General features: G+C 40.1%; 1 protein-coding gene across 2 annotated transcripts in view; it reads right to left on the bottom strand.

The window, feature by feature from the left end:
- MEIS2 (Meis homeobox 2) overlaps nucleotides 1–19,344 on the bottom strand; it is a 242,889-nt gene that overhangs the window by 3,927 nt on the left and 219,618 nt on the right. The window contains exons 10-11 of one of the 2 annotated variants that reach the window (XM_049790038.1): nucleotides 1,897–1,959; nucleotides 198–283 (exon numbers count right to left, since the gene is read on the bottom strand). In XM_049790038.1, the coding sequence (XP_049645995.1) occupies nucleotides 198–283; nucleotides 1,897–1,959 (149 nt within the window). Of the gene's footprint in view, nucleotides 1–197; nucleotides 309–1,896; nucleotides 1,960–19,344 lie in introns of both variants that reach the window. The other variant, XM_049790039.1, reaches the window with a different exon arrangement.

The raw sequence follows: 19,344 nt of genomic DNA, 5'->3' as shown, positions 1-19,344 counted from the left end.
AATGGGACTGTGGTCAAACCTCTACTTTTTTCAAAGCAGATTTTCCCCCACCCGAGATCAAGAAAGCAGGCAGAGCAGGCAGCAGGCAAATGTTAACAAAGCCACCAGGAGAGTAGGAGAGTGGAGTGGATGGAGGCGGGATGAGAAGGTGACCCTTCCCGGGGAAGCCCCTCCCTAGGTCGGAGGAGCAAACCTACCTGCAGGCCGGATTCCCATGTGTTGCTGACCATCCAACACAAAGCTTCCCATGGGCTGACCCTCGGGACTATACGCTGCTCCTTGGCTCACTGAAGGATCAAGAAGAAAACCTGATTGTAGTCATTCGAGGACACAGAGGAGAAAGAAGAAAAGATATACCAAACAATCAGCAATTGTTCCTGCTGCAGCACGGAAACGTCACAGCGAAAACGTGGTTGGCTCTTTAAATGGGGACGGGTAGGGGGATCTGCCTGTGTTTTTCTAGAATATGAAGTTGAGGTGCCTTTGAGTCAAAGACTTGAACAACAACGACACAAGTTTTAGTTTTAGAGGAAAGACTTCACCGGCCAGTTTCCTAGGTGGGCTATTCTCCACTGCCTCTGCTTCTCTATCTCTTCATTTGGGGCAGAGGACTCAAGTTAGGGGTACCTAATACACACATGGCAAATTGCTCTTTTGGCAGGGTTTCGGAATCCTGCCAGCTCTGGTAGGTTTATAAGACATTTTCACACCATAGCAAAATACCTGAAGTTGAAGCACGATTTTACAAAGTTAAAAAGACTTAATCAAACATTTGTTGTTTTGTTTTTTTTTTTTCATCCATACCAGAGAAAATATAAACATGACAGGCATAATATTTCAATTATTTTTGTGTCCTTTTCTAGTAAGGTTCCAGTATTCCTTGAGTAGACCAGTATTTTGGGGCGATTCTGCCAAAGGATGATTAATTGTCTTAAATGGTTTGAACCAAGGTCTCAATTTAAATTCCTATCAAATGTGACACTGTTGGTAGTGAGACAGTAATCATCACCTGGAGTGTTTCCCAGTGGCTATACTTTCCTTGGGATACCACAACTTTTCGGTAAATCAAGACATAATTCCTTTACAAAACAGAATGATCAGGAGCATGCTAGTATGATCCCGCAAGTCCTCTATAGTAACGGCTTTAGAGAAACTGAGAGATATTGTGAGAAAAACCCACATGATTTTCATGGGATGGACGGGAAGCATTTGAAAACAAAAATGATAATCTTTTAATAAAAATTATGCTTGCAAAAGTCTGGAGCAATAGCACAGTGGGTAGGGTGCTTGCACTGCACCCTCGGCCAAGCCGAGCTCAATCCTAAGCACCCCACATAGTTCCTCGGGCACCGCCATGAGTGATTTCTGAGAACAGAGTCAGAAGTAACCCCTGAGCATCTCCAGGTGTGGCCCCAAAACAAAAAGAAAACAAGTGATGCTGGCTATGCAGTAATCAGCCTTGAAAAGATCGTGAATAGTCAAAGCAATGAATGAATACCAGGAGTTTAACAGGGGATGAGACAGGAGTGAAAAGCAACACATGCAGCAAGGGGTTGTGGGTAATAAGAACATGAGAGTGCTAATGATTGGATGCAGACAAGCAATGAGTCATTCCAGAGCTCACAGTCAAACTAACTGCTTGTGGCACTAATACGGGTGCCCAATTACCAATTGAGAAAGAAAATAAAAAGCAGTTTCTGTAGATTCAGGGTGGGAAATCTCCAATTAGCACCAATTAGCGAAGTTGCTTCCTAGAGTGGAATTCTGGAGATATTAAAAAAAAATCTCCCAGAATGCCTGATGGATGCATTCATTTACCAAGGTGATGAAACTTTTGAAGTATAACTTGATGAGGATTGGTGCCTGTGGGATGTGAATATAGATACTCGTTGGAACTTGCCTGCTCGATTTGACTGGTCAATCATGGGCTGTACTATTCTTCTTCTGGCGTTAATAAACCTGAAACAGAACAGAGAAGGCCCGTCATTACGTGTCATTTCTGCACACTGAATACTTTGGCGCACACGTGGTGAAGAATGCATCATGGTGGAACATCAACTGAAAAGTGTCTTTTGAAGTCAACAGCAATTTTTCCCTCTCAGCACTCCAACGCAGTTGACTGCATTATCTCCATGAGCCCAGAACTAACTTTAAACTGGCTCACTCAGAGAGAAAAACAAAGTTTCCCCAGAGAAAAGTCTATTCCCTCGCAATTGTGCTTCTGTTTCTTGGAGAAGTTGGAATCTGGTTAAACTTCACTGGCTAGAGATTTCCCCCCATTTTCCTCAACTCTCCACCATAGTGGGACCCAGTGTTCCCTTGCAGCTGGTCATAAATGGAGACCAGGCTCTGGCACTCTGCTTTCACAAGGTATTGTTAGGTCAGCAAAGCCATCAATTAGGCTGTCTGAAGTTTTATCACCGACACAGCAGTAATAAGTGCTGGCCAGAAAGACTTCTGCTCTTCGGCAACTCCTGCAGTTTAAGCCTGTAAAGTTGGGGGTCATGCAGAGGTCAGTGCCAGCTGGGGGCAGCCTTTTCAGTCGAAGCGGGGACACCCAGGGCAGGGATAAGGTAACTGCCAACCATAAACCTAGCCACCTTTCAACCCGCTGGGAAGACGGAGCTTCAGGTACACATGGTTGAGATTAGAGCCCGAGAAACGTTTGCAAATCAGGTGGTGGCTGAATCACAGGAATGCAAAGAAGCAGTTATTTCGTTGCGAAGCCTGGATCTAATTTTGCTGGAAATCCAAAAATAAGTGCCTACTTCATGTTACTTTAATGTTTAATAATGCCCATCAAATATTCATGTACAAACAGAGTAAGATGATAAGAAATCTCCTTTATTTCGCCAAATTTAATAAAAACAAAACAATTTTCCACCATTTGCAAGTTACCCTTGTCTCTGTGCATTTAATGATGTGCGTTCCCCACACATCTGAGCTGATTCAGAGAACTCATTGGCTGAGCTCTGGTGGGGGGGGGGGGTAAGAAAGGCACCAGGGGAGGGAGAAGGCCCAGCACGTGGTTGGTGAGCCTGTCCTTAGTAAGAGACCCATTTTTAGCATTTCTCAGTATCTCTAGTTTTGAATCTTAAGTGCGGGGGTGGGGGGGTGGGGGGAGGACTTAATGATTAATGAGTCCACAGGGGGCCACAGGCAAGAACTCGAAAAACAAAACCAAAACCAAAAACCAAAACCCAACTCTTTGAAATTAGCCAGGAAAATTCTAGTGTGTGTTGGCAGCTCTGTGCTCCCTGATGTCAAAGTCCCTAGTGAAGATCCCTTTTGAGGTCAGCAGCCCACACTCAGGCTTCCCGTGAGCACTCAAGAGGGAGTAGAATTAAGCAGAAGAATAATAGCTGAGGAAAAATCTAAGTGGTCTCTCGCATGTGGTGTTTGTTTGCACAACAAGGAAGTTCTTCAGGTTCTTAGGAAAGTTGAAGTGTGAGAGGTGAAAACACAAGGAGAAACTGCGTGCTTATATTCCCACCTAGCATCTTAACTTTGGGGGAGCATCAGGTCAGATCGTCAAGTTTGCCAGAAGAATCCCTCAAATCCGAAGAGAGGACTCATTAGGCACTCTTGCCTTCTCTGCTTTTAAGGGACCTCAGAGCTCTGACCTGCCGTCCCCCCTCCATTTCCCCCAGGAACTCTATCAGCTCAGGTTAAGACCCTCGGAGATGCTCAGGAGAGCTGAGAAAGCTTTTCTCTCCTTCAAGTTCCTAATGGCAGGGGGCTCACTCCTTTTTATGTGCTCCTAATCCGGGCTTTGTTTCTTCCTAGAGGCCAACTCTATAGGTAAAACGAACTGCTATTTTTTCCCTTTTTAATTTCATCCTTTTACTCTTTTATTATTTACATCTGGAGGTTGTTCCCTTATTTATGTCTTTCTCTCCAGTTCCCCCAAACACTCCCTCACTCACAGAGCTGCAAGGCATCATGGTTCTTAGTTCTCAGCAGGAGAACTCCACACTGTCTTCAAACAAATAATTACAGGGAAGGTTAGAGGTTCATTCAAAGGTCATTTCTTTGGATACTCCTCAGAATGTTTACATTAGTAAAAATGGGGGTCCACTCAAAAGGTGGTTCAATGGGGGACACACAACAATGCAGAACATTAAAAAAGCAGGCTGTGTGCTAGCAGGACTTTAGAGAAGTGCTGAACTTGGAAATGCCACTCCAGCATCGCATTTTCAACTAGTTTCCATGGCATGGACCAAATGTTCACTAGCATTTATGGCAGTGGCCTCAGAGGGTCTCAAAACAAATACTCACGCAAGGTCTCACAAAGGGTCACAGAGCTCTTGCTTTCCCCCCTTGGACTCCGCTTTAGCTTTTCTGGATTTTTCTTCTGAAACAAGGTTTATGACCATTCGTGCTAGATCTTGCTAGAGCTGTATAACTCTACAGCATTCTTTTAAACCAAACAGAATTTTAAACACACAGACCTCAACTTTTCCAAAATTTCGTAAAATACAACTTATCAAGTGGCAGTGGCTCTGATTTTGAGTTCTCTTATAAACATCATCGGCAATATTATTAAAATAAATGAAGACGGGCCCGGAGAGATAGCACAGTGGTGTTTGCCTTGCAAGCAGCCGATCCAGGACCTAAGGTGGTTGGTTCGAATCCCGGCATCCCATATGGTCCCCCCGTGCCTGCCAGGAGCTATTTCTGAGCAGACAGCCAGGAGTAACCTCTGAGCACCGTGGGGTGTGGCCCAAAAACCAAAAATAAATAAATAAATAAATAAATAAATAAATAAATAATAAATAAACCAAGACTTGACTGTTAAAACACTGAACATCAAAAAAAGAAAATACCCCCATTGTATATAGGATGAGCTCAGAAAAGAGACCAATGGATATAAATGGGAGTCTGTTAATTTTAGTTTAGAAAAATCACAAGTCATTTTTTCCTTAATATTATTAAATAAAATTGTAATAGGTAGTATTTCCCAAAAATTATTTCAGGTTAATTTTTCTACTTCCCTTGATCTTTAATTTAAAATTAAGTTATTCAGTGCTCAAGAGGTAAACAGAATATCAAGTTTTGAAATTACTTAAAATTTGAACAACTGAGGTTGAATATCAACTTATCTGTACTCTTTCAAGGTCTATGACCCATTCATATGGAAAAATGTAACTCACTGCTTCAAAGACAAAAGACTTGTCTTTAAAATGGCTCGAAAGGTTTCTTGGATATTAAATGGGTCTTACAAAATAACATTTTGATGAGTTAAGTGTAAATGAATCAGACACATATGGATTAAGTTATCCTTGAATTTCACACGGGTTTAAAAAATAAGGGGAAAAGAGGGTCTTGGCAAAAACATTTTGGACTTTGCCAAACCCAAAACATTTGAAAAATTGCTGAAGACATCCAACTAACCAAAATGCAGCGAGCTGCACCCAACTTTAATGAAAACCCCTACAAGTTATTTCCAATCCAAAGACTGTTAGGTTTTTTTTCATCTGTATCTGATATTAAAAAATTCCCTAAGTTTTAATGTCATCCCAGAATGATTTTGAAGTTGAGAATATATAATATACTTTTCTATTGGTGTACACACTATAACTCAAAATTTCAAAGTCTTTTGAGATATTAAATAGCTCTTAAAAACATTCTGAGGTTTGTACAACTGTAAGAAAAAAAAACCCATGCCAAAAACTAAAACAAAAGACCATGCCATTTATGATAAAAAGCCATAAATAAATTGTTCTAGTAAGCCTAGTATCTAGATTTCACAATGAAAAAATTTTTTCATTAGTGACTTTTTTTTTTTTTTAACAGCTAGAGATAATTCCATTAGTGACTCTAGGGAATCAGTCCCTGCAAGTGCTCTAGGATCATTGATTTGTATTGAACACAAAGTTAGTGTCCAGACTCACATAAAAGCTTTGGAGAGCTATCTACTAAGGCGATCTACTTTCTCAGTAATTTTCACTCAAATAGAAAATGAGTTAGTATGTGTGACCCTTAAAAATTATATACTAAGATTGTTAGCTGTTAAATAACTTAATGACAGAAATAAATCCAATGACTTTCCAAGAATCAGGAGGCCTTTCTCTGAGTCATCTTAGAGATGAAAAAAAATAAAATAAAACATATAAAAAAAATACCATGTGCCCCAATAGCAAAATATCATTGAAATCTCATCTTGCTCTCTTGTCAGAAAGATGTCCCCTGGAGACCTTTCACAGCCCCACCTCAGCCGCTCCAAGAAGAGCCAAACTTCTCAACTCTGCATACTTTTCCCCCATTGAAGCCTGACTATTGTGTCTTCTTTAAAGGCTTTCACTCCAAAGCATACTCAGATTGATAGAAGTAGGCTTAGGTGTCATTCATGATTGTGGGTTGATTTCTTTTCCTTTCTTTTTCCCTCCTCCCCTCCTCTTTGCGTAAATGGCTGATAAATCCCTTCTTTCTGGTTCACTAACTTCATGCCACACCTGGGAACCAACGCCTTTCAGCAGCATTCCTTCTGTTAGAAAGTGCTGGCGTCCTTGCAGTCACCTGGAAAGCTGCCAGCCCTGAACACCAAGGAGGAACCAAAATGCCACAAATTGAGGCTTTTTCATGAACTGCTTTGGTCAAGCAATGAGGCTGGTGTGTTCGAGAAGGATCAGATTAATTTAGAAGCTGTGTGATAGGCAATTTGGTGACCAGGAATCTGTTATACATACAAACATTCACACACACACACACACACACACACACACACACACACACACACACACACACACACAAGAACCCTCTGCTTCTTCACTTCCCTAGCCTGAGGCCTATCTGTGAGGATATTTATTCTCAAAGCTTGTCACTGGTCAATCTTCAGAACAATGATGCTTCAACATAAGCAAGACGGCTCTCTGTCAATTTAAAATTTCTTCTTGGTTCACACAAAAAACAAGACTTTCTGTGTTGAGGTTACAACTAGGCGTAGGGTTTTCTCATCAAAATGCATTAAAATAGTTAAAGATGTGTAGTAAGCAGTCCTCATGTCTTTGAACATATACCCACATAGGACAGTCATGCTTTTAATGGAAGTTGTTGACCAGGTGACCAGTCAATTGGTCTTTTCTCAAAGACAACTAAAAAAATAAGGTAAAAAAAAGATGAGGTTCATGAGCTACTTAAGGGGTATGCTAAGTGCATAACTCCTTTATTTTGGCTATATATTAATTTATAATTTAATGGATAATAAACTTGCCATATCAATTCCAAAAATACAGGAACTAATACATCAATTTGGAATACAGGAACATGTTCTCAGTCTGGACAAATGTTTTAGCTGTATGAATATGCCTGGATTAGTCGGGTATATGAGGATATGAATGATGATCTTCTGCGTTCTTTCTATCATCTTCTTTTTATCTAATTCTTCCCTATTGTTACCAAGGATCACACAAGATATTCACTAAAATATTTTGTTTTGGGTATGTCTCAATTACTACTTAATTTTCCCAGACTTCTCCATAGAGTTAAGTGCTGCAGAGCATAGATCTATATTAACTGCCATTTACTTTGGGCAAAGCTACTTCACATTCCAGAAGCTCTGTGGGTTTCCTATCTACAAACCGGGGCAGTAGTTGACCTAGAGTGTTATGAGGATTAAGGGAGGTATAATATCTAAAATCCCTGGCACAGTGCCTGGCACGTTGTAAGGGCTCATTAAATGCTAGCTTATACTCAAAATGCAGTTCCCTCCTTAAAAATCCTGTTTTCTTAGAGGTAACAATTAAGTCTAGGTGGGTGATTATTATAGAAATCCACAATGAGTTGGTAATACAGTGATAATGTGTTTTATCCCAATAAGGTAGTATATGTACATGTGGTAGGGTATTTCTAGAGATCAAATTTAATCCAAATACATATTGCCACAATAGGATTTTGGATGAAATCAGGTAGCAAGATTGGCTCATTTGGAATGGTTGTCTAGATCCTTGTAAAAAATTTTTTTTGGCTTTTGGGTCACACCCAGTGCTGATCAGAGGCTATTCCTGGCTCTACCCTCAGAAATCGCTCCTGGCAGGAATGGGGGACCATATGGGATGCCAGGATTCAAATCACTATCCGTCCTGGGTCTGCTGCATGCAAGGCAAATGCCCTACCCCTGTGGTATCTCTCGAGACCCCAGATCCTTGTAATTTGAAATATATTCCATAGATCTACCAAGCAATATTACCTTGAATTTGTTAGAACTGCAGAAATGAAGTAGTCTCTACTGTCGCACTACTAAATCAGCTTTTATATTTTAAAACTTTTCCCCATCATAATGTACGCAGTATAAATTGGAGAGTTCTGTTCTAGATCTTAGCTTCTTAAACTGTGGGTCCTGTCTGCATATGCAATTAGGTAACTGAATGTAGGTGTGGCCCACATCTTGTTTTAAAATAAACTGATTTGTCATCACTAAGTACTTTATTTGTATACTGATTTTATACTTTCAGGGTCAAGAGATTGTAAGTGGTAAGAAACTCCACTCCAGGTCACATACTAATAGATGATGCAGTACTCTGGCTAAGAACAAAAATTTGCCAAGATCAAGTTTTTTTATTTGTTTGTTTGTTTGTTTGTTTGTTTTGTGGTCCACAAGTGGTAGCATCGTAGGCTTACTCTTGGCTCTGTGCTCATGCATCACTCTTGTGGGGCTCCAGAGACGTCATGGGGGGACTGGGGATCGACCTGGGACACATGTAAGGTAAGCACTTCCTTGCTGTAATATCTCTCCAGCTCTCAAGGTCAAATTTTAATCGAGATTCTTAGCTGTGAAAACGCAGGTGCTATTCCCATTAGTGATCTCAGATCTAAATAGTCTTTTAATCACTTGCCTTCAGTATCAGTGTATAAAAATTTAATTCATTTTATTCCATCTGTAACTCCTATGGAAGAGTTGTCCAATGCAACTCTTTTGAAGAAAATATTTCTTAGGAATAGGTAGAAGATAGTAATTTTTCTTTTTTCTTTTTTTTTTCTTTTTTTTTTGTTTTTGTTTTTGAGCCACACCCGGCCGTGCTCAGGGGTTACTCCTGGCTGTCTGCTCAGAAATAGCTACTGGCAGGCACGGGGGACCATATGGGACACCGGGATTTGAACCAACCACCTTTGGTCCTGGATCGGCTGCTTGCAAGGCAAACACCGCTGTGCTATCTCTCTGGGCCCAATTTTTCTTTTTTCTAAGTGCGTCTTTATATTTGAATTTTAATAACATTATTATGATGATGATTAAGAATTTTATAGGTGACCTGGAGAATTTGGTATCCTTTTTAAACAGAGCTTTTTTTGGGGGGCACACCCTGTGACACTCAGGGGTTACTCCCATCTCTTCCCTTAGAAATCTCTCCTGGCTCAGGGGACCATATGGGACACCGGGGATCAAACCAGGGTCTGTCCTGGATTGGCTGCGTGCAAGGCAAATGCCCTACTGCTGTGCTATCACTCTGGCCCCTTAGTCAATAGGAATTTTAAAAATAAAAGTGTTGGGGGAGTTTTCCTCTAGGATAGGAAATTATCTTTTATCTCCTTTATAATAATGAACAATAATAAACACTTTGAAAGCATAATCAGACTGATGGCATGTAACAAAACATCCCAGCAGGTTATGATTTTGAAGCACTGTTACTCTTCCAGAATGCTATCAGATTATTCATATGTGGCTATTTATCATGTAGAATAAATGTGATCTTTCAAAGTTATTTGAAACCTTGGGAGGAGAAAACACACCAACTTCCTTCACTATTCATATCTAAGATCTGTCCTCTTAAAGATAAAATACTAAGTCAATAGACCTAAGTTGTAGTATATTACCTCATCCTGTTTATGATTTATTGTTGATGGAAATCAACCAGAAACTGAATTACTTTGAAAGTTTTACAACTGATATTAAAATTCCAGATTTGTATTTCTACACATCTTACAGTGCTTCTGAAAAAGAAACTTTTCTGCAGACACAGAGGACACACCTACAACTATATTCAACATACAAAGCAGGAGTGATCATTTTCAAAATTATCATAACTACACCCATACTCATTCATTATGAAAATACAACAGCCTCTCTGGGCCTTAGAAAAATCAACCTATCCATTGGCAATCGGTTATGTTCATGATAGCCAATTCTTATCATTTACTAATCATCCTTCACTAATTTAAATCCCTTCCAAGAGAAGATCCCAACACACGTAGCATCTTTCTAGCTTTCACCATCATCTCTGATTGAAGCATGCATTTTCGTTGTTACTCTCTCAGTGACAACTACCTAAACATTAGCTTGCCCCAAAATGCACCAAGCTGTTTAGCAATTATGTACTAGATACATCTGGAGATCAAGGTGCACGCACATGTCCTATACTCTGGCTAGCTCTCTGATTAGCTTGTCATCTGCTCTGAAGAAGATGTAGGCTGATTCTCCCATCCAGTTGAGCAGGCCAGCTGTTAGCTGCCTGTCAAGCCCTCAAGTGGACAAGTAGTCCAGGAGCAAAAATGTCACTCCTTTGATCTGGCAAGGAGCAGCTGCTGATTTATAGAGTAGGACTTTGTTCTTCCGTTCTATTTTACTTTCTTTCCTAAGGCAGAACCACAAAATCCAGGAGAAAAAAAAAGTGCCGTTCCCAGCAACATCAACAAGCACTGACAACTGCAACAGGGTTTTTCTTGGCCCTAACAAAGCTCTCAGGCATCTCCTTTGACGCTCACCTTTCCTCCTCCCCTCTCCCCCGCTACCCCCATTTTTTGCAAGGCGGTAGTTATTGTTTAATTCAGCTTCTGTAAATGGAATGGACTGTGGCCAGCAAGCCTGGGGCATAAACACACCTGTATGAAAGAAGTCTTATTGTAGCAACCATCTACAAGCCAGCTCGCATGAACCCAGATCCCGAGTTCAGAAAGAATGCTTCATTTTTCCTGACAGCAAATTTTACCCTAAGTGAGTTTCTATTTTTGGTGCTCACAGCCTATGATGACCACATTTGAACCGTTTCCTCTCCAACAACATTCCCTTCTTTCAATCAAAGACAGAAAAGGATTCGGTTTTTAAAATCTCTGAGCAAACGGATCCTTCAGAAATGTTTCTCTACTGTCTAAATATCAATCATTAAAAGCAGAATTAAATAGCCAGAAAGACTTTAGAAAATGTAATACCCAAGATGCCGTAATGTTGATTTCATTACCACTGATTCATACTGACACAGGCTTCCTGAGTGATAAATAAAGGAAAAGGAATCAACCAAATCTACAAATATCCTAGCTAGGCCTTGTCTTGCTAAGACTTAAACTGGTTTCAAATGCATCATCCTCTTTTCAGTGGACAAATCTGTCAGGTCAAAGATGCTCTGTCAGCCAAGTGGAACACAAAACAATGTGGCCTTGAGATAAACTGTGAGAAGTCATCAGCCATATGCATTATATGCTTATACATAAACATACATAATAATGCATCCACATACATAAATGCATGCGTATCTGCCCCTATACCTCAATTGACTGTCTATACACCACCAGACAACAAACCCAGAGGTTGACAAGTATGTGTGTTTAGAGATAAAATTGAGAAAGCTAGCAACACCAGGCTGTTGATATCGATCAAATATATTAATATATAGGGCAGAGCAATATTATAGTAGGAAGGGGGATAGCCTCAGTGCAGAGCCATAGTAAGCCCTATACACTACTGGGTATGGCCCCCAGACCAATATATATGTGTATAATATAATTATAGAACATATAATATATAACATAATAATTATATGTTTTTATAATATATTATTATATGTTATCATAGAGGTCAACATATTACCACAAAGGTCAAATTTTATAGGTGGGAGTGCTAAAAATGAAAGAGAAAGCACATAATGGGTAGGGATTTGTGTGTGGCTAATCTGGGTTCAATTTCTGGCTCCACGTGTCCTCAAAGTAATTCCTGAGCACAAAGTCAGGAGTAAGCCCTGAGCACTACCAGGTATGTCCCTCCCCAAATAAGAAGGAGAAAAGAACATTGCTAAAAATCCTTGCTTCTGGTCCATCAGGTCAAATTCTACTGTTTAATTCTTTCTCTCCCTTTCTTATTTTCCAGGGAAAAAATAGAGATTTTTTTTGTTGTATTTTTTGTTTAACCCCATCTTTTGATTAATTAAATGTTAGTATGCACACACCTGATAAAATATATATAACAAGAAATTACATGTGCTCTAAGAACATAATTATAAAATTCTCTAAATAGATACATGTTGAAAACAAGGTGAAAGCAGTTGACTTTTGTTTTGTTTTCTGGGTCAGAACCCAGCAAGGCCCAGGGCTTACTCCTGGCAGGGCTTGGCGGACTACATGGGATGCTGGGGACCAAAACTGAATTGGTTGTGTGCAACACTATGGTATCTTTTCAGTCCTAGAAAGCAATTGGTACATTTGAAGATATTTATTCTTCGTAGACACAAAAACAAACCCAAAAATGGGTCAGAGCAATAGCACAGCGGGTAGGGCACTTGCCTTGCATGAGGTCAACCTGGATTTGATCCCAGCATCCCATAGGGTCCCTTCTAGGCCTGCCAGGAGAAATTTCTGAGCAAAGAGCCAGGAGGAACCTCAGAACACTGCCAGACATGGCCCCTCAAAAAACCAAAACTAGGGGCCGGAGTAGTGACGCAATGGTAGGGCATTTGCCTTGCACGAGCTAACCTAGGATGGACCTGTGGTTCTATTCCCCGGTGTCCCACATGTTCCCCAAGCCAGGAGAGATTTCTGAGCGCATAGCCAGGAGTAATGCCTGAGTGTCACCGGGTGTGGACCAAAAACAAACAAACAAACAAACAAACAAAAAAAGAAACCCAAACAAAACCAAAACCAAAAACCACCATGTGACAATACATAATAACTATCAACACAGTCAATACTCAATAAAAAGTGAATGATAGGGCAATTAAAAAAGTCAGATGGAAGGTTAGACAGATTTACAGATTGTTTACTTTAAAGGCTGTTGACTCTAGTTTGATCTTCTGCACTGCATACAGTCTCCTGCGTCCACTAAACTTAATTCCTGAGTACAAAGGCAGGAGAAAGTCTAGGTACAGTCTGTCGTAGAAACCCTCCCCCCAAAAAGAGTCAGATGTAGTTTAATCACTAAATTTTAAAGGAGGTTTAGTCAGATCAAAGGAGCACAGAGCACTAGAAAGGAGGAAATAAGGAATTAGTGCACACAAGACACCAAGGTGGAACGGGATTTATTTTGTGGCAAGGCAGGTGAAAGACACGAATCTACACTGACCCCTGGGCTTAGTTTTGAAAGCACAGCAGTAGTTCATAGACAAGTGGGTAGAGGTGCTATATTTTTCTAGATTTCTTGAAACAGAGTTAACATATAACATTGAGTGAGTGTAAAATATATAGCACGTTGATTTGATCACTTATATGCTGCAAAACCAATCCCACAGAGTCATTATCTAATGCCTCCATCACATTATACAGTTATAGTTCTTTCCTCCTCTTCCTTCTTCCTGTTATTGATACTGAGGATCTAACCCAGGATCTCACACATATGAGGTATCTGTTCTACCCCTCAAAGGCTTCTTCTGGCTCTGGCGGTGCTCAAAAGACAATGTAGTACTAGGGATCAATGCGGGAACTCTGGCATGCTAAATATCTGCTCCAGCCCTTTGAGCCTTTTCCCCAGTCCCCCGCCCCACTTCCTTTGTTGACTTCTTTTTTTCTTTTCTTTTCTTTTCTTTTTTTTTTTTTTTTTTTTGCAGAGGTAGCATTGAAGATCTAACCTCTAAGCAATTTTCCAGTTCCTAATTCAGACTTCTAACTGAAATAATTGTTCTGTGCATTAGATTCAACTATTTCAACTTCTGACTAAAAATTTATACTTTTTGGCCAATCTTCCCCATTTCTCCACGTGCTGGAGGAAATTTAATGACAAATCGGATCCTTGAATTTTCTTACTGGCAGCATGAAAAGACAAAACAGGGAACTTGAGAAAGATCTGTCCCAAGAGCTACGTATGGGATGAGCTGTTAAGAAACCAGATGCTGTGAAGTCAAAAGCTGTTGTATGATCCAAGCAAAAGAGAGAAAGAAAGTCTATTCAGATTAGGATAGTAGAAATAAAACAGAAATGGGATTTTGATCTTGGAGAAAATGGTGATCACTGATGCAATTAAGCAACTAAGAACAAGGTACTGAGACGGGAGAGAATCCAGGCATATGACTTGCACGCAGCCAACCCAGTTAGTTCCTCAGCACCTTGTCACCATGTTAGCCTCGGAGGCTCCCAGCACTGCTGGTACATTCTGAGTTTTCTCTGACACTGCAGGGCGAAACAGTGCTACATCCTCAGACCCTGAAATCGAACCACATTTGTCGTTGGCAAAAAATGTCCCTGAGGACCTCTCACCCCAGAACTTCTGCCCTCCGCTTAGGAGGCCCTCTTTCTGGCCACCTAAAATACTACGAGATTAAACCCGAGAATCTGTACTTAGTGTGCTAGGGCGCACAGTTGATGTAAAATGAAAAAGAAGAAAGGATTCCCCTACAAGCTCTAGTAAAGTGAGGTAAACTCAATTTTACAAACGTAACCTTTGAATTGAGAGTGGGATGTAGAGGCTGAGAAGTGATGCAGGCAGTTCAAGACAAAGGACACAAAGGGAAAAGTCATGAAGAAGTGACTTTACTCCAAAACCTAAGACTGTCAAAAGCATATTCATATTCCAGAGTTGTAATGGCAAGTGTTTTAAACTGCTTGGCTATCTCAAGACAACAAAACAAAACAAAGAAAATCCCCCAAACTTTCTTGGGGTTAGAGAGATCACCAAGCTAGAGCACAAGCTTTGCATACAGAAGGCTGGGGGTTCCTTTCCCAGCACCACCTGGTCTCTTGAGTGGTAGCGAACCCCCCCGCATGGAACTGTGATTAGCCCCCATGAGAACCACTAGTTGGGTCCCAAAAATAAAAGTAAATCACTACTCCATCCATTCCTCAGATTTTTATAAAATATTTGGTATTCATGATGGTTCGTCAAATCAAATGGGGAGTAAAAATCTTTGCAATCCTGGCCTTCTCTCTATTTCTTTTGGTTTGCCTTTTTTTTTTTTTTTTATGAGATCATAGGACTAGATTTGGAGGTGGATGTCAACACATAACTTTCACAATGTATAATGCCACCAAGTTGGGTCACAAGAGCAAGTTTAAGAATGGAAGAAGATCTAACAAAATAAACATATGGGAGACCTTGTATTTTTAAGCAATAGCAAAGGACAATCAAGGGTGGGTTTTCTCTGCATAGTGACAACTAATTTAGAAAAGAATTGATAGGACACACTGTTACATTTAAAAGGGATTCCATTAAATGTGATGGCTTCCAAATTGTGTCCTCCTCTCAAACCATATTTTTCTTTTTAAATGGGCTTTTAAGGTGAAAAATATAGCACTTCACCCAAAATGGTGTGGAAACAAATGGTTTTCAAGTCTCTATTCTTCAACTCAGTCCAAACCAGCCCAGCGCCAATAATCTAAAACCACTTGGTGTTTGGAGGGAAGGGGCTATGCATCTGAATGTGCTTGTGGCCCTTTCATTTGTCTGTGGGGCTCCTTTTTTGAAAGCAGCAGGGGAGATTTCAGAAGACCAGATTGGCATGCCAGAAGTGTTTGGATAGGCCAACTCTTATCCTTCTTTCAATTCTCCTGCTGGTTTAAAAGAAAGGATGTGGCAGAAGACACTTGAGGAAGGTAGCAGCATTCTTAGGGCCTTTTATCGATACCACGGCTGTCTTTAAATTGGAGCCTGGTCTCTTTGAGAGGCTGAGATTTTAGCACTCTTAAAGGCAATCATAAGTGAGAAATCTCCTAGGTGTTAAACTTTAGAGTGGCTTCCATCCAAAATATGAAAAAAATAAGATTAAAACACAGAAAGTCAGATAATATTAAGAAAAAATTCAGCAAACAAAATATCCTAAGTATGCACATACCTTTCTATTTAAACAGAAAGCAATTTAATCATCTTACGTTGGCATCAACTACAGGTGGGGATAAATCAAAGATTTGAAAAGTTTTAAAATCCCTTTAAAGAAACTACAATTGGATAGCTATACACTCAACAATAGTCATTTTAAAATATTATTCAAATGTATTCCTGGCACTGGATAGATAAAATAGCAGGAAAGGCATTTGCCTTGCATTTGACCAAGCTGGCTTTGATCCCAGACACTTCTCTGGTCTTCCCTGCCCTACTAAGCATGACCCCAGGATGCAGAGCCAAGAGTAATCCCCATCCCAAAATAAAGAAACCCTCAAAACCAAACCAAAACAAAATATTTTGCTATGTCAAAATCTGTCTATGAATACATGACATAAAATTACCACCTTTATAATATTCACACATCAAATACCGAATAAAATGACCTGACTTTCCTTAAAAACAAACTAAATACATTTTACTAGTTTTTGTTCGTTTTGGGGTCACACTTGGCTGTGCTTGGGGTTTATTCCTGGGTCAGGGCCTATTCTATGTCAGTGCAGGAATCACTCTTGGCAGGTCTCTGAGCACCATACAGGTGCTCAGGATCAAACATGAGTCAGCTGTGTGTAAGGCAAGCGCCCTACCTTGGAGCATCCCTCCAGGCCCTACTCTGATTTGATAGTAGCTAGCATTCTGTAACGTCTCCACAGATACTATAATGCAATCTTTTCAATGTGATGACATTACCACCTCAAAAAATTTTAGCATGATTCTGAATCATAAAAGACATAGAATATAGCTTTATAAATGAAGAGATTTAACAAATCAGCAGTCTTTCCATAGCTGCTTTAATTCTTTTTTTTTTATTTTTTTGGTTTTTGGGTCACACCCGGCGGTGCTTAAGGGTTACTCCTGGCTGTCTGCTCAGAAATATCTCCTGGCAGGCACAGGGGACCATATGGGACACCGGGATTCGAACCAACCACCTTTGGTTCTGGATCGGCTGCTTGCAAGGCAAACACCACTGTGCTATCTCTCCCGGGCCCAGCTGCTTTAATTCTTAATATTTTAGCTTTAGGGAGCTGGAGCAATAGTACAAGTCACAGGGCATTTGCCTTGTACCTGGTTTATCTGGGGTCAATCCTTGGTACCTTATATGGTTGCCAGGTCCCTGCCAGAATGATCCCTGAACTCAAAATCAGGAATAACTTATGAGCACTGCTAGATGTAGACCTCAAAACCAAAAAGTAAAGTAAGAGGGTTAATTAGTAGATTTCTCCCCAGCCACACCCCTTCCCAACATTGGTAAAAAAAATAAAGACATTAACCTTGTAGTCTAACATCCAACACAAAAATGTTCTTCAACACAGAAGCAAACACACTACATGTAGTCTGAAATGTTTTTAGAATATCTTTAGATTTATTTTTTTCATTAAAGTTTTATTAAAATATCCCTTAATAAATAATAGTACAAAAAGGCAAATACTGAAAAAGAGTAAAGGCAGTGATTGTAAAATAAAAGTGTATTGGCACTACAGACAATGACTTGGGTTGGACAACCAAATATGCCTGAAGCCTAGAGTTGGTCTTATGCCAGAAAACTTCAGGGATAAAGTCTCCTTGTATTTAGGCCAAGGCTTTTTCTTTCCATGTCTCCTATATTTTGCTGGGCCTATGCAAACAATTTCCACACTAACACAGTCTTTGCTGTGCTCCTTTGACTCATTCTTAATGAATTATTGTATTATGATCAATTGTGTCAACAATACTACAACTTTTAATGTTAAAGGAGTTGCATAAATGATGTGGCTTTGGATTGCTTTGTGTAAGAAATATTATAATGTACTACAATCCGGGGGCTCAAGGGACAAAGTAAATGTACATGCTAAAATAAATAAATAAAAATAAAATAATATAAAATTAAAAATAAACAAAAAAAGAATATCTTCAGATTTCTGTGATCAAAAAAATTTTTTTTTTGGTTTTTGGGCCACACCCAGCAGTGCTCAGGGGTTACTCCTGGCTGTGTGCTCAGAAATAGCTCCTGGCAGGCACGGGGGACCATATGGGACACCGGGATTTGAACCAACCACCTTAGGTCCTGGATCGGCTGCTTGCAAGGCAAACACTGCTGTGCTATCTCTCCGGGCCCTCAGTGATCAAAATTTTATAAGATGTTTTAACTATTAGAAATAGAAATCGTCGGGGCCGGGCGGTGGCGCTAAAGGTAAGGTGCCTGCCTTACCTGCGCTAGCCTAGGACGGACCTCGATTTGATCCCCCGGCATCCCATATGGTCCCCCAAGCCAGGAGCGACTTCTGAGCTCATAGCCAGGAGTAACCCCTGAGCGTCACCGGGTGTGGCCCAAAAAACCAAAAAAAAAACAAAACAAAAACAAACAAAAAAAAAAGAAATAGAAATCGTCGTAATTGTATTGACTCTATTTTCACAGAAAAGTACTTATAATGTTTTGCCTATTGCAGATTTTTATTTCTGATTCATTTTAATTTTATTTATTTGATTTTATATGTGATTTATATACAATATGTAATTAAAGTACACACATGTAAGGACGATTAATGAGAATAAAGACAATCTCATTGGGAACATACTATTCGTTTTGTGGACATTAATATACTCTCCAAAATTCTTATTAGAGCACATCTCTTTCAGGTAACCTCCTTGGTTTCACAGTCTGGATAAGAAGTATGTTTTCACCTAGTAGCTCCTGGCTGGTTGAGGGGTCCATCATAGCATTTACTTAACATCATGATTACAACTTTCTTAGGCTTCGTGAGCAAGGTCAGGCCACCTCTTACTTTCATGTTGAGAGTAGGCAGAAATGTTTGGAAAACAAATAACAAATTGATTGAATGCATATGAGGTTATTCCACCCTGGACATAATGCAGAACGAAAAACAGAAGAGCCATTGGAATTTTATTGTCCTTGTTGTACAAGCAGCACCACTGTATCCCTGAGGATGTGTCTCAGAGTGTGACAAAATGAAGGCAGGAAATCATTCTGATTTCTAGTTATCACATTCAGAAACAACTAAAGAGATAAGCTAAACACAGTAAAGGTGTCAGTTCATTTAGGCCTTCAAGATGCCAGGCAGATCTTTCGTGTAGAAATTAAGAAGAGAAGGAAGCAAAGGACTGGATTTGGCGGAAAGTGAGCACCAGGATTTCTAGCTGGGGGATATGTGATGTGTGTGGCAGGATGAATCAGAATAAGCAGAGATTTTATTGAAAAGGAAGTTGGGAGGTATTGTGTTTGTTGGGAGGCGGTAGTACCTCAAAAGGAATAATGGGCAGCAACTCAAGAGAAAGACTTGTGAGATGGTGAAAGGACAACAGGACCATAGATGAGTCTCAGTGGTAGAACTCCCAGGGCT

The sequence above is a fragment of the Suncus etruscus genome, chromosome 16 (genome assembly GCF_024139225.1).
Source record: "Suncus etruscus isolate mSunEtr1 chromosome 16, mSunEtr1.pri.cur, whole genome shotgun sequence".
Classification (NCBI taxonomy): domain Eukaryota; kingdom Metazoa; phylum Chordata; class Mammalia; order Eulipotyphla; family Soricidae; genus Suncus; species Suncus etruscus.
The sequence above is the reverse complement of the archived record's forward strand: the minus strand, read 5'-3'. Positions and strand labels throughout refer to the sequence as shown.